Source organism: Pezoporus occidentalis, unplaced genomic scaffold (assembly GCF_034315485.1).
Source record: "Pezoporus occidentalis ecotype Australia unplaced genomic scaffold, CSIRO_AGI_Poc_V1 ctg138, whole genome shotgun sequence".
In the NCBI taxonomy this organism is placed as follows: Eukaryota; Metazoa; Chordata; class Aves; order Psittaciformes; family Psittacidae; genus Pezoporus; species Pezoporus occidentalis.
The window spans coordinates 1,417,470-1,432,634 of NW_026913188.1; the positions used below are offsets into that span (position 1 = coordinate 1,417,470).

Genomic DNA, 15,165 nt, shown 5'->3' on the forward strand with positions numbered 1-15,165 from the left:
CTGGAAAATCCTCAGGGACAACTCATCTCCAAAGCTGCTAACACATACTTGGCCATCGCTAAAACACCTGCAGGAATAATGGTTTCTGAATGAGAGTTTCCAGTGCAACGCCCACAAATGAGGAGGAACCACTCCACACATCCCACCCGCTGTGTCTTCCAGGAGGCTGGAACAGACACATACAGTAGCTGGAACACAGCGTTTTCAATTATTTCTCCTATTCTCACTGTCGTACTCTGAACTCTGGGCAGGATTTTAAGGAACTTGCCGTATCAGTTATCAGTATTCACTCCAATCCTTATATGCAAGATGATTTTTAACCAACAAGAAGCTAGAAATATAAATTAAAACACACTTTAGTGAAATTCTTGTATTCCCAAGGGCATTAGCTGTAGTAGCTAAGGCACAGTGAGACAGAGGCTTTGAAGCCAAGTTACACAGAACTTGTGTGTGTGTGAAACTTTCCTTAGTGCTTATACCTTTCAAAGTCTTGTATTTTTCAGGAGGTATGCTCTACTACTGAAGTACCTAGAACTTAAGACTTACTGCTTATTTCTTTGCAACTGTCAGATAATTTTCCTTTAATACTAAGGACAAAAATCTGTATGCATAACAGTGCCCAGCTTGTGAAGAACTGGGAAACGATTGCAGATTTGCAAGCTGCTGTGGGGAAACACAGTAAAAGCTTTAGCAAAAATTCTGAATTGCTTTTCATTGCTTTACATTGGCACCCTTCCTTTAAAAGTCAGCAGCACAGCTCTGAAACGGCTTACACATCTCCTCCAGGCTCCAAGTGGAGGCCACCTGTTTTCTCTTGGATAGCTGCTTCTATAGTGCTGAATATGAGTGGTCTGATTTTTAAATCACTTTAGCAGAAAAAAAGGACAAATAAGATGGTTGACATCAAGACTAGAAGATGAAACATCTCAAAGCTCATGATAACCCAAGCCCTAAACACAGCAACAACGATTCCAAGGCAGCATGCCTTAACCTGGCAGTGCAAAAGTTTGTTTGGGAAGGTGAGACAGAAAACCCCAAGCCAATTTTCTCTTTACTCTTATTTTGTCATAAGCAAAGCACACATTGAAGGATCAACACCCCTTTTTGGTTGCATCTGACTGCAAATAGACAGCAGAGTTGAGCATTCAGGGAATGATCGCTGTTTACTAGGACCCATTTCTTCTCTTTGCTCCTGTAGAGTTTTGGCCAGCACTGAAGCACAAGTGATCTAGCCCTCAGGATTTACTGGCCGCCATGCACACATCACCTCTTTCAGGCAACACATTGATCAGTGGTAAATTTGAAAGTGAATAGAAGAGATCACAGGAAAGAGGGATATATTTTTAGAAAAGGCTTTAAAATGGGAAGTGAAAAGAGAGGGAGGGAGGTAATCAGCAAAAGGAGTAAAAATTAGGAAGAGACAGCCTAGCAATGCCACAGGATCACAGATGAGTCATCCTTCCACCCAGTTCATCTAGGGACTCCAACCTGCGGAGGGTGCCTCTAGTGATGGATAACATGTCAGTTACTGCTTCTTTCTAATGACAGGTTTTGTAGGAACTGATAAATAAAAATCAGGAAATTTGGTTACCTTAGCAGTATAAAAAGGATTTATTTTCAAGAGCCAAGACGTTTTACATTAGCATTTAAGATCAAGAAATACTGACTTGAGTGGCAAGCAATAGGGCTTTTAGTGTGCAATATATAGCATGTTAGAGCACCAGATAAAAGGGGCATTTATTTTCAGTGGTTAATGGTTCTCCTATTTCTCTTTTATGCTACCTATCCTTTGCAGCAGCTCAGCATGTCTGAACCGTGTGCCCCTCTAGGAGCCCTTCCTCAGGGTAGCCAAACAACAGAACATAAGATGCAGCACACATTTTCCTGGAGCTGAGTTGATAGCTCTTATCAGGCCATTAAGACCTGACAAATGATCACTGAGGTGCGTCTTTATTCACTATGTCCTAGAGAAATGTATTAGCATATATTAACCAAAAGAACAAAGAACATTACAAAAATGTTAGAGCACATGAAAACTCCTTCTGAAAATGCTCATCTGGTGCAAAGCATTAAGAGACAGCAGTGTTTTTTTTCCACCTGATAGGATAGATCACACCCATGCACCAGTAAGTGTACCTAAGCCACCTGAGTATGTGCACAACTTAGAATCATAGAATAGTTCGGGTTGGAAAGGACCTTAAGATCATCTAGTTCCAACCCCCCTGCCATGGGCAGGGACACCTCACACCAAACCATGTCACCCAAGGCTCTGTCCAACCTGGCCTTGAACACCACCAGGGATGGAGCATTCACAACCTCCCTGGGCAACCCATTCCAGTGCCTCACCACCCTTACAGTAACAAAATTCTTCCTTATGTCCAATCTAAACTTCCCCTGTTTAAGTTTTAACCCGTTACCCCCTGTCCTATCACTACAGTCCCTAATGAAGAGTCCCTCCCCAGCATCCCTATAGCTCCCCTTCAGATATTGGAAGGCTGCTATGAGGTCTCCACGCAGCCTTCTCTTCTCCAGGCTGAACAGCCCCAGCCTGTCTCCATTGCTCCAGCCTGTCTTCATACAGGAGGTGCTCCAGTCCCCTGAGCATCCTCGTGGCCTCCTCTGGACTTGTTCCAACAGTTCCATGTCCTTTTTATGTTGAGGACACCAGAACTGCACACAATGCTCCAAGTGATGTCTCACTCTCTCCAGCAGCTCCCTGTCCTTCTTGAGAGCAGAGCAGAGGGGCAGGATCACCTCCTTTGACCTGCTGGTCACGCTCCTCCCTCTTTGATGCAGCCCAGGATACGGTTGCTTTCTGGGCTGCGCACAGCGCACACTGAAGCCGGCTCATGTTCATTTTCTCATCAACCAACACCCCCAAGTCCTTCTCCGCAGGGCTGCTCTGAATCTCTTCTCTGCCCAACCTGTAGCTGTGCCTGGGATTGCTCCGACCCAGGTCCAACTTCCAACACATCAGTGCTCCTACTGATGTTAGGCATTCCCAGGACTTGGTAAAGATATATTTATGGATTAATGTCTGAGATCTCTAACCCAAGACTGAAAGAATTATTAGACAGAGACAAAGAAGGCCACATTACTCACCAGGGCACCCTTTCACTGAAGTCTGGTGTTAGTTTTGTGCCATGAAGAATTTTCCATCTCAGTCTGAGCACAATTGGGCAGCCAAAGTTTACTCTCTTCTTTTTTTCTAAACTGAAATTTTAGAGTCAGTTCAGTTCTTCCTGGAACTCTTTCGTGTCTGTATTTAGCACACAAAATACTACTCTCAGTTACATCATTCAGGGAAAATATTCTGTGACTAGTGCTTTTAAATGAATCTGCTGCTGGTCCCTGGGGGAAGTGATGTGCAAACCCCTCTTTAAGGAGCTTTGATGAGCTGAAGTGACACTGACATAACCAACCCACAGGAAAATGCCAGTCTATAGCAACACATAGTTTTGCTAACCTTCTAAACCTGTAAATGCTTAAGGAAATCATGCAAAAAAAATCTCAATATATGCCACAATCTTTATAACATCAGATGGATTTGGCAGGTAGTCATATTCCTCGTTAATAGCCAGATTATGGGACTAAAATATTTATTGTGCTTGGCTTCTCCAGCATCTTTTACTGTAAACACTGGAAGATATGTTCATCTTGGCTCGTTACGGTTTCTGTCCAAAGAAAATACATGTTTATAAATTATAAATATACAAATCTGCTTGAGGATTTTGTGGGTGTGTTTATACAGTTGATTATTAATGCTGGGGTAACCAGAATCACTGCATGAAATGTTCTGAATAATATTTTTCCCTTCTGCTTGACATTTTTCCTTATTACTTTATTCTTTAATTGTCCCCATGGGGCCATCTCCCCCATCTGCCTGAAGAAACATGCAAGTATGCAAGGACTGAACTCTGCTACTTTATGTTTGTAATTTTATGAGCAGCATGAAGGCCAGGCAGGAACAGTAATCTGTACTGCTTTTATATGCCAACCACTAAAAAGAAGAGCTTAAGTGCCTATCTGGAAATATGACATAATAGAATCAGATCAATGCCACAAAATCTCTGAACTAGATCCTATCATCTCTGTCCTGCAGTTAGTACATTTAAACAGATGCTGGTTCCTGACCCCTGGAAAAAAAGAGTGACAAAGAGCTCCTGAGACAACAAAAATCATGAATGTACATGTTAAATGGGACAACCTAGACAGGAAAGCCATGTACAATTAGGTACCTGAATACAATATATCCCGGCCCATCAGAACATGTAAGGTAGAACCAACAGGGATCATATCACCAAAGCAGTCCAAATGTTGAGACAGATGTATCGATGTACACAAAAGGAAGAACCAGAATAAAGAGCAGAGAGAGACAAGGGCAAGGTAGAAAGAGCAAGGAGCACAGACACCCCTCATCACTGCATCTCATATAGACCAACACTGGGTACTACATACACCTTTTACAGAAAGGCTAAAGAAAGGGGTTGCTACATACTCATGACTTTGTGCTGTATCCCACATAGGAGACATCAGCAGGAGACGGAACAAAACAATACTGGTAAGCATGGCCATGAAATTAGGAAATCTAATTGATCTATTCATTACTACAACTCAAGGTGGGGCCAACCTTAGGACAGCATGCAAAACACTATCCTTCTAGAAAATATTTATCTCACTTCATGGAAAAGTTTCATTTGCACACCTAATTGCCCACCAGTGAGGTGGAAGAAGTCAGTAAGGGTTACCACTGAGAAGACAAATGGGAAGCCTCATCCTCTCAGGAGGAGAGATGGGGAGAAGAAAAAGGCAGCAGAAAGAGCCAAAAAGCTCAGAGTAACTTTGCTATTGTCTCCTTATCTTGCTCGTGAGCAATGGGGCAATCTACTCCAAGACATTCCCTTTCTCCAGACATGGAAGCCGAGCTAAAGGACCTCTAAAGATGCAGAAGCTGCTGCTGCAAAACTGAGAGAGAACTAAAACAAGATGATAATAGTGATGCATACCACTATTAGGTGTAACTGTAAGATATAGAATTAAATGATCTAATTACTGAATATAGAGAAGTTTGATTAGCTGGTAATTACTTAGAATGACATTAAATGCTCCTATGTGCAATGCTGTGAGAGCCAATGGTGTATTTCCTGCCCTTGACCATGGACTGCAGTAAGATATTAAACATGGACTTGTTAAATCTTTATTTTGAATTCTTCATGTTACTACTGTTCTTATTATTTACATTTATTACTTAGAGAGAGTACATGTTTCACAGAACAGTATGATCAGGCACAAGTGTAGAAGTACCTGAAGGATACAGCACGTCTCTAGTCTGAAATCTGGGAACAATGAACAAATCCCATTCGCTTTCACAGGGATGACAACACCTGAGACTGATTATGGTTTTCTCCGACAGAATTTTATTCCAAATCCAGTCTTTTTCAAAAGTAGCCTACAGAAAGTAACAGAAATTGTTTAAATGTTTTATTTGATGCTTACAGATCTCCAGCAAATTCCATGCTATTTTCTTTAGGGAGAATATGATTTTGATGGGGGAGAGCTTTGGATGCCACCTTTCTCATTCTAAGTGCACCTTCTCTTTGTTTCTGTGACCTCTCTCCCACAAGAGGGGCTGTAAGTACAGGATATGTGCTTTGCACCTAATCTCTTCCTGTTGCCTGGTTGATCTCCATTAGGGAGTTCTGAGGCAGTCTGTGACATATCTTAAGTTAGACTGTTTGTTCACATCTGACAGAAACTATCACAGAATCACAGAATGGTTTGGATTGGAAGAGACCTTTAAAGACTACTATGGTTGAAGCTGCCCATGTGGACTAAACATAGACAGCTTATGCTCTTCATCAGTAAGGCAAGATGATTTGCTAATAGCTTCACCTTCTGCACAGGTCTTAGTTTTTTCCTCTGTCCAATGTTGTTCACCTCATTTCATAACTCCCTTCCCTTTCCCAGAAGAGAAACTGGAGCTTCATCATTCAAGGTATAATCAGTTGCGCAGCTAGGAACTAACAACATATAAATCACCAGTACTTTGCCACAAACACCACAGCAAGAACCGTGCACATAGGCAGTTACTGGAAATACCAGCTTTCTCCAAGAAATATTGACCCCTGGCAGACTGTCCTAAAAATGTGTGCTCAGAACTGATACTGGTGAACAACCACTGCCACGTTCAGGCCACATGCCCATGAATCTCACTTACAGCACGGTGAGGAGCCACATGTCTTCCTGCCACCCTGCCCCTCACGCTACCAGCCTGGCTCAGATCCCTTCACGCAGCCTTTGGAGAGCTCGCTCTACCCATGCTCCACCTCAGCTAACAGCTGATTGATGTGACACTTTCATGCTGAGAGTCAGCTGGCAAACCCTGATGAAAGGTAGGATAGCGCTGCTGAGGATCTGGGCTCCACTAATGTGAGCTCCAGATTATTGCCCAGCAGGACTCCCTCAATTTCCCTTCTCTTAATTCCCCTGTAGAAGAGCCAATTTAGGAATAAAAAAGCATGAGCAGCTGTTTGTGCTTCTTCAAGAAGCTTTGCTAGAAAGGGAAAATTTGAGATGTTGCGCATTCCTGGGCACAACATGGAAGAGAGAGACAAGCCTGTCAGGAAGATGGGACAATATGCTTCTTGTTAATCCACTGAAAGTGTCCAAGTATTCTCCTCCTTCCAAGAGATAAGCTGAAGCAATCTCCATTAATAAGTTATGAGTGAATAAAGGAGGACACACGCTTTTCCACAGAAAACTTTATCTAGATTTTTTCATGCAGTCCACCTGGAGAGAAGGGAAGGAAAAGCAAGATTTCCAGTGCTAAAGAACTGAACTACGCTGAAAGCAAACAGGCTAGTCTAATAACATACACCTAGTGAAGAAGAGATTTTGTGATGTGAAATAAACAACTGAAAAACTATTTCAGATTCAATACCAAAAGATTTCTACTGGTCCCCACAAGTCTGAGGTATCTCCACATAGTACTGCAGCAGGATCAAATTGCTTTTCCCATTGTCTTTTTAACTTCAGTAATAATTGTCCATATGGGTATGTTTAGTGTTTTGTGAACTAGTTTTATGCATCAGACATATTATATGAACAGACCATTACTAAGAAATTACAAATTTCAACTCTATTACTCTTACTGGTTTTAATGTACACTAATAAATCTGATACCTGTTTTTACTTCTTTTCCTCTAAGTACAATCTATATGGCTCCTAAATGATTCTTCTTCCCACCCTATCACTGTCTATATAGGACTGTGGTCAGGTATATGTGAAATCAGTTCCCTGTCTTGAAAACATTATTTGGGCACCACTGCCATCATTTAGTCACACACCTCCTTTAACCTTTATTGGTTTTGAACTCTTTTCGGTGTGACGCTTGCCTACCAGCATCCCACTGTGACCAACGGATAAGCATTTACAACCTATTTTTATTTCAGAACATTGTAACAACAGTGACTACAAACACATTGCACAGATCACAAACTAAGACTGCCCAGAGTGCATGCTTAGCACAAGAGGGATTTACACACTGTATGGGTTATGAAAACAAATAATGGGCACAGAAGAAGGACAAACATGTAGAGAGACAATGCTTACATGATCTAACAGAAATAGCTATGCTATCAAAAGTGTACGTTTGTGTTTAATATTGAGAAGGGACAGAAACACTTTTAGGAGCATTGCAGCATACACTACCGTCTTTATGCTATGGCATTACAAGGCACACCCTTACTTTGGCTTGAATGTTTCTTGCATAACAGAGTCACAACGAAACACTGTTTTTACAAATAATTCATTAATACCGCATTACTATTTTGGGAGTCCTGAGTGAAAACTGTTTCCTTTCTGCATGGGTGGACAAGTGTGCTTTTGAGAGAACAGGCTTTTTTCCCTGCCTTTTGGATATTTGCAATTCAGCTCTTAAGGTCACCAGCAGTTTCCCAGGCATTTCAGCACTAAGAATTTGCTCCGTGAGAACAGTCATGAAGAATTTATACATGTGCTAAAACACATTTTATGCTACGTGTGCTGATTCTTCTCCTCAAATGCTACCTATTAGGACACTTCTGCCTCCCTCACGCATCTTGCAAGCCCATCTGGAGAACTGCAGGAGAGGCATTACCTTCTTGAACATTCTGGTGGAGTCTTCGCTTATCTGCATGAACCGCATGATCACATTGTTCAGGTAGATATCGCTCAGCGTTGCATGGTCTTTGCTTTCTCTTCTCACTTGGTTCAGGAGTAAGTACCAGCAATTCACCGGTGACAAGAGGTTCTGATCTTTCCTAAGGAGAAGAGACACACATGTATTATGCATAGAAATATAAAAGTTACATTATTAACACAAGCATCTCCCTGACATTTACAGTCCTAACTCGTTCTGTAAAAATGGTTGCTTCTGAACAGTCGGTCAATCCATGCTTGGAATAACTCAGGTTAGGCAAGCTTCAGATCACTTTTAAGACACATTTTACAAATCCCACAAGGCATGGACACAAAAATACAGAAAAAGTGTAAGAATTCTGAACACTGCAAACCACCTGAGAGCACAAAAACCCCCAAACTCTCCACAAAGCTCCCAATGGCTGACAGATGGAGTACTTGTTTATTCAAAAATCAATAAAGATCACTGTTGAAAGAGTAACAGTAATTAATTTTTGACATCAGAAATAAGCAAGCACTGCAAGGTGTAGCTGTTTCACTGCAATGGATTTGTATAACTACTTAAACATACTTTATGTCACAAGCATACATATTCTGTGATCCGCATTCATAAATACAGTCCTACTGCCAATCCCAGATGGTTCAGTTACAAGACAAACAGCAGGACCAGGCTTTTTCCACAGCAGTCCAGTTCGGAATTTCCTTGTCAGGCTTTTTGTATTGTAGGCCCACTCCAAGCTTGTAATATTGCAAAAAGCAACATCACAGATGACTTCTTATTTCTTTTATACAAAGCAAAATAAAAATACAAGTAGTTCAACAAGGGTTTCACAGCCAACAATAACTGATTCATAAAATTTGCCTTATGATTTTATTAAAATTTTAATTTCAAGTTTGCCTTGGACCTAAGCGCTTGAGAAACTTGCTGCTCTTGGGTTTCTTTTTCTTCTTTTTTTTCCCCTCTTGTGCAGGGATATTCCTGTGTCAAAAGGATCAAGCACGTATGATAAGAACAGGCAGAGGTGGTGATGAATGGAAGGAGAAACTCCTTCAACTCTCGGTAAATTGTCTTAATAATTAACTCTTCGCACTGTTAGAAACATGCCCTTTAATTCCTCATCAAACATCAGTGCTTTGCTTTGCTATGAATCAGAAGTAAGTTAAGGAAACTTCCCCATTTTATTGGCGACGGACATCTTAAGTGTTACAGCAAGGAGCTTCTGGGTTTTATCAGCCACGTCAGCCAACATGAGCATCCCTGAAGGGGCATGCTGATATTACTAGGTCCTCACTGCTTCTGCATGTCCCGTCAGACCTTCCTGCCTGTTCTAGGAGGAATGGTGGGAACAGCACAGGTCCACCAGTTAACAGTTACACAGTTAGTGACTTTTGCTGCAACCTCTTCTCAAAGCAGAGAAACGCAGAGCAAAGCCAAAGGCAGGACTCCAGCAATAACCCCTGTGCACATCTGCCAGTCTGGATTTAACATGCTTAAGAACGAGGAAAGATGTTTGTATGCACAAGGCAAAAAGGTTTTTCCACAGGCTGAATAAAAGCCAGGGTTCTCTTGAAGTGGTGACATAAGCACACACTGGTTATTTCACAGGCTCACCGAGTCACTTAACTGAATGTGAAGAAATATATACTACTGCTCTTTTGAACCGTGCAAGCTGTATTTGGCTTAACTTTTCCATTGCCAGATGTGTTTGGAAAAGACCGTTGTCCTGAAACAAAAGCTCTATCTGTGTATCTCCAGCACAGCACTGACTGGACAGTGGAAAAAGTAATTTATTTTTTGGTTTTGCTAATACAGAATATTGTTCTATACCCCTAAGCATAACAGGGCCAAGAGAACGCATTTATTAATCAGCTCAAGCCTGGAAAATAACCAGATGAGACTATGCCAGCAAGTAATGCATTTGAAACACTTTAGAAAGCATGCTGTACACAGGTTTTGCCAGATACTACTCGACCAATTTTGGTTCACACACAAGTTACTATGCCATGAAAGGGATACATTAAATTGTAAGCAAGGCATAACATTCACATCATTTCTTGGCATAAGAAGGGTCAAGAGGAAGCTCAAGTCTGCATGCAACAACAAATCAAAGTAGATTTCTCTCTGAATGCCTTTTTGCCAAAACTCTTGTCCTTTTTCTTTCTAATGGTGATTAACCTTTATCTAGACCCTTACAACTCCACTGTGAGATCAGCACACAGATTTCAAGTCCTCTTGGGGCTCTGTGTCTCTTTCAGGTACTTGTCTATATTTCGAGCAGTTTAAATTCCATATGGTAGGTTAGGGGTAATATTTGTGCAGCTTCCCTTTTAAGAAACTGAACCCACTTGTCGAAAGCTTACATGAATAATTGCAGGGGGCCACACCAACAAAACAGGATTTAGGCACCCATCTACCTTCAGCTGCAATGAGAACTGCGACGCTGCTAAGCAGGGGGGGAATTTTAAATATGCCTTTGAACCTGGGCTCAGCCTAGCAGTTCTCAAAACCAGCAGAAGCAGAGTGGTGTAGCACTCCAGTAATGGCTAACATGGGGGGGGAACGGAAGGAATCTCTCTCACTTGTACTGCTGATGATCCTTTGTACTCCTTGTTTTTGCCATGAACCTCTCTGCCAATTTTTCCAGGTTTCGGGAATACTCCATCTCTATTTCCGACTTCTTGCGGAAGAAATCCTGCAGATCCTGAAGAAGTTGCACTCGTATTTCAGTCTGCTGCTCCAGGCATTTCTGCTGCTCGATGAGTTGAGCTCGGATCTCTAATGAAGGAAACACATATCCACCCAGGTCAGTGAAGGCATATGAGAATTAAGTGTTACCAACCCAAATTACCAACACTCCAGCACACTTCAGCATCAAAGCTGCACCAGCTGGACCTGGACTCAGACCCTGTGGTGGGACACAGCAGTGGCAGCTCTCACTTCCACCACCACTTACTTAGGCTGCAGCATCCTCCCACCTCCTGCCTGTCTCACAAACAGCTATGGCAAGGGAGAAGGACTCTGCTGGGCTCACGTGAGCAGAACACCTGCTTTCTCCTTCCTCTTCCATCCTCTTCCTGACCTCTGGCATTAGCACAGACCTGACTTGGAGTGACCTCCTTGCAGGAGATGGCATACAACCATTTCAGCAGCAGCTCCTTCTGCTGCCCTGAAAAATGGCAGGATAAACAAGAAGCTTTCCAGCTGGCCCATGCTGGTTGGTATCATCATGTACACTACGGAAACAACCTTGTGATAAACTCTGAAAACATTATCTACCATACCTGTGCACAGATGAGCTTCTGTATCTGCCCCATCTCTGGCAGGGATGGAACTGGTGCACTATAAATGGATTCATCAATATTTTACAGTGAATACAGAGGGAAAAGTTTGTGTATACTTAGAAATACCTATCTGAAGATTTGCACAAGGTTCCAGACACTGTGGTACACTCATTAATGTAAATCAAAATCAATTTAGAAGAGATTATATGCTCACAGTTATCATCTAGAGTAACAGGGAAAAGCCTCCAGATTTCTTACCCCCATTTGCTCTGTGCACAATTGCTATGTGGTAGTTTTTGCTTTTTTTTCCCTTTTTTTTTAGCACTTTCATTTCTTGAGTGCTAAGCAGTTCATCACATTACGGGAACACCGAGTCTAAAAACATCCCTCTGGTTCTTTCAAAAGACTGCTTCATTAAGAGTTTTGTCAGCTGCCCAGGCTCAGCGTAATCCAGCCTTGTGGAGTAAACACAGGAGTAAACATTTTGGGACCATAATAAACGTATGTACTTTTAAACAGTTTAATGCTGTAACAGGGACTTACTGATAACAAAACAACATGCCAGAAGTGATGTCCATGTGAACGCGGAATTGTTGTGAACTTTTAGTCAATTCCTAATGATGTAACCATGCTGCAGGCAAGATGATGTTGGAAATCTTAGATGCCTCACTGGCTTGAAAAAGAAGAGCATTCTAAAAACCTCTGCTAACATCACAGCAAACTGCAAACCAGTTACTAGAAATAACACTACAAAAATACACCTGATGCAATGGGGAACTAGTGCATCCTTACTGATCTTTAAGCAGGTATGAAGGCAGAAATCCATGCTGCTGGGATTCAAATGCATATACTGAAATAAGGTAGTGTGAGCACAAAATATGTTAAGCCAATATAGTTACTGGAGGAAGGAGACACTGCGGTATTTTCTTCCAGATCTCCTTTAAGCTACCAGCTGCTGTATTAATCATTAATGAGACCATCCATTTTCATAGTCAGGGAGGTGAACCGAAAAAATCATGGTTTGGTTTTCATTTAATTTCAAATCAGTTTGTTGGAAAAGGACCATGCCTCCAGCAAGGATAAGCCACTGCAACACAACACTGTATCAATGACATTCATGTACATAGAGGAGAAAATCACACTGGAGTTGGAAGGTTATTAACAGAACCAAAATCCCAAGACTGCTTTTTCTGTGTGTCTGCTATCTTTAATACTGCAATCACAGAAAAAATCCTGCATATAGGAACCAAGTTATCCAGACTCACTGACCAGAAGCAATTCTGCTCGTAAGCTGGAGTTTTGACTAAATGCAAATCTATGTAGTTTGGCCATCTCCTTTTCCCACTACAGACTTTCTACCAGTTACTTTAAAAGCAGAGCTCTGTACAGAGCAACTATGTTCTGATCGTTTTGTAGGTCAGTGGATCTTGCTGCTATAATTCTTCCTTTTTAGGCAGGCTTTTACCATAGTAACAGGAGTAAGATTTTAGAAACAGGAATATATGAATAGAGATGCAATGAACAAGGGATGACAGATACAATATGAGAATTTGCATTAGCTTTCTGATGCTGTCTGGACTTCCAGTGGACAGTAGTGGCTTCCTGCAAACTTGTATATTAGAAAACAAAACTGGAGCGTAATCTCTGAAAGCTGATGGTGGCTGGAGGTGTCCAAGCTCTGAGTAAGGTGGTAAGTTAGGGGTACAGGGGGACTGCAGCTTTATGAAGGAAGTTCCACAATTGAGGGAATCCCGACAAGGAGAAAGAACATGCTGGCCCCAAAAGGCCGAGAACTCATGGCCTCTTGAAGGAGGAGAAAAAGGGGAGATGTATACCCACTTGTGCCAGCTGACCAGAGTGTGCAGAAGAGACTTCAGCATACAGTTCTCCTGCCAGCCTCTCATGTCTTTCTGCTCCTGCACTTTTAAATTCTTCATTTACTAGTAACTTGTGTAATGCCACACTGGCAGGCTAAGGAGATGGCAATGAATAAGACATCAAATGAGCAAATGTTGCGATTCTCACTTTCTGGTAAAAGCAAGCTGTGGATTTTAACAAACCAGCCAACCAACCAAAAAAACAAAACCACCCCCCCAAAAAAAAACCATAAATTCCCCACAAACACTGGCATAACCACCAGCCAGCCTGAGCGGCTGTGCATCCCAAAACCACCGCTGTCCAAGTACTAGCAATGAACACATTACCTACTGCTATGGAAAAATGCACCAAGGCAACGCTATTGTCTTCAACCAATCTACATGTGTGACTTCCCCAGGGCTATAAAGAGTGGCATGGCAATTTGTTGCCTGGTATTCAAAGACATATATACCCAATATGCCATGAAGGTGCCAAGTTAAAACTACTAGAGCCCAAACTCCATAGATACGGAGACAGGTGCAGCAGGCAGCAGAAGGCTGCCTCTCTTATTTTGCTGGCACATTTAAATTCAAAGTCAAACTGATACCAGCTGTAATAGACAATGACATTGTCCTATTCTGCTCTGCAGGGTAGCTGATATCAAATGATTGCCAGGCTACTTTGTGTCAGGAACAGGCAGTTTAAAGCCTGGGTGAATTAACACCTTCTCCTTCTCCGTACAGCAGCTTTGAGTCATGCTCACTGGTTTTCTGGCCAAGTGCTGGCTCGAAAGAAACCTCATCCATTTGCACTACAGAAAATTCAACAGACTGAATTAACATCAAATAGGAAAATATTCCTTCGTCCGAGATTTGCACACCCAACGTAAGCAAGGAAGCAGCTAATGTGCCCATAATGAAATCAATCATCTCTGAGTAAAGTTTCATTTCTAAAGATGCTAATGTTAAAAGTTATTTCAACTATGCCCTCATTGACACCATCCTCTAGAATTACTGCATCAAGTATAAAATTAGGTTTTATTTGTGGCAGCCTTCAAAATATAGCTCTAAACTTTCAACAAATCTTTGTTTTCTTCTGACATGAGGTTAAATCAGTGCACTATGAAAAGCAAAAGGAGACAAGATTATAGCTGTTTTGAGAGTTTAGAGTGGATGAAGCTGAACTACTGACATCACCCAAGTCATAATCAGAAATAAAGTCATGAAGGTTAACTCTTTGCACACAGTACAGTATTACAAATAATTACTTATATAGCACTGCAGTAATACACTCTGTTACCCTGGAGAAGATAGGTGCAACCGGTTATAGGCCAGTGAAGGTACCCGTGGTGAGATATACTGCAGTGTGACACATAATGATGATGCTGGCCACACCGGCAAGGAACAAAATTTGTCACCTTCACTTCCATGCGCACCAAAACACCAGGCTCCATCACATCCCAAAAAGCCGTGGGAAACCCCCCCAGAAGGTGGACACCTTGTAAATCCACAGTATTAGCCAAATTAACCCCAGAACAACACCCTGCATGTGGGCTACCACCCCACTGCAATGCCCGCATCCCTGCCCTGCGATGCTGCAGAGCCCCTGACACCCTGCACTAGGCTGTGCCTAGTCTTGTCAGCCCTCGGAGACCTTCCAGACCACCATGAACACTCATCACCAACTCCTGACCCAAGCAACTCTAATGAACGCTACATGGTGCTGTTCCATGTTACATGCCTGCCCAAGCCACCCCAAAAGCTGCTGCAGCCTGCCACCTTTAATTCACATTTAAATGGAATTAACTCTTGTGCTTGCGGAGCAGCCCTGCCAAGGTTCTGGTGTTTG

General features: G+C 42.1%; 1 protein-coding gene across 5 annotated transcripts in view; it reads right to left on the reverse strand.

Moving 5' to 3' along the window:
• SRGAP1 (SLIT-ROBO Rho GTPase activating protein 1) overlaps positions 1-15,165 on the reverse strand; it is a 141,765-nt gene that overhangs the window by 60,862 nt on the left and 65,738 nt on the right. For all 5 annotated transcript variants that reach the window (XR_009962974.1, XR_009962975.1, XM_062609444.1 and 2 more), the window contains exons 2-3: positions 10,759-10,954; positions 8,138-8,300 (exon numbers count right to left, since the gene is read on the reverse strand). Coding sequence is in view for 3 of the 5 variants with exons in the window: in XM_062609444.1 (XP_062465428.1) it covers positions 8,138-8,300; positions 10,759-10,954 (359 nt within the window). In the remaining 2 variants the exon portion in view is untranslated. The remainder of the gene's footprint in view (positions 1-8,137; positions 8,301-10,758; positions 10,955-15,165) is intronic.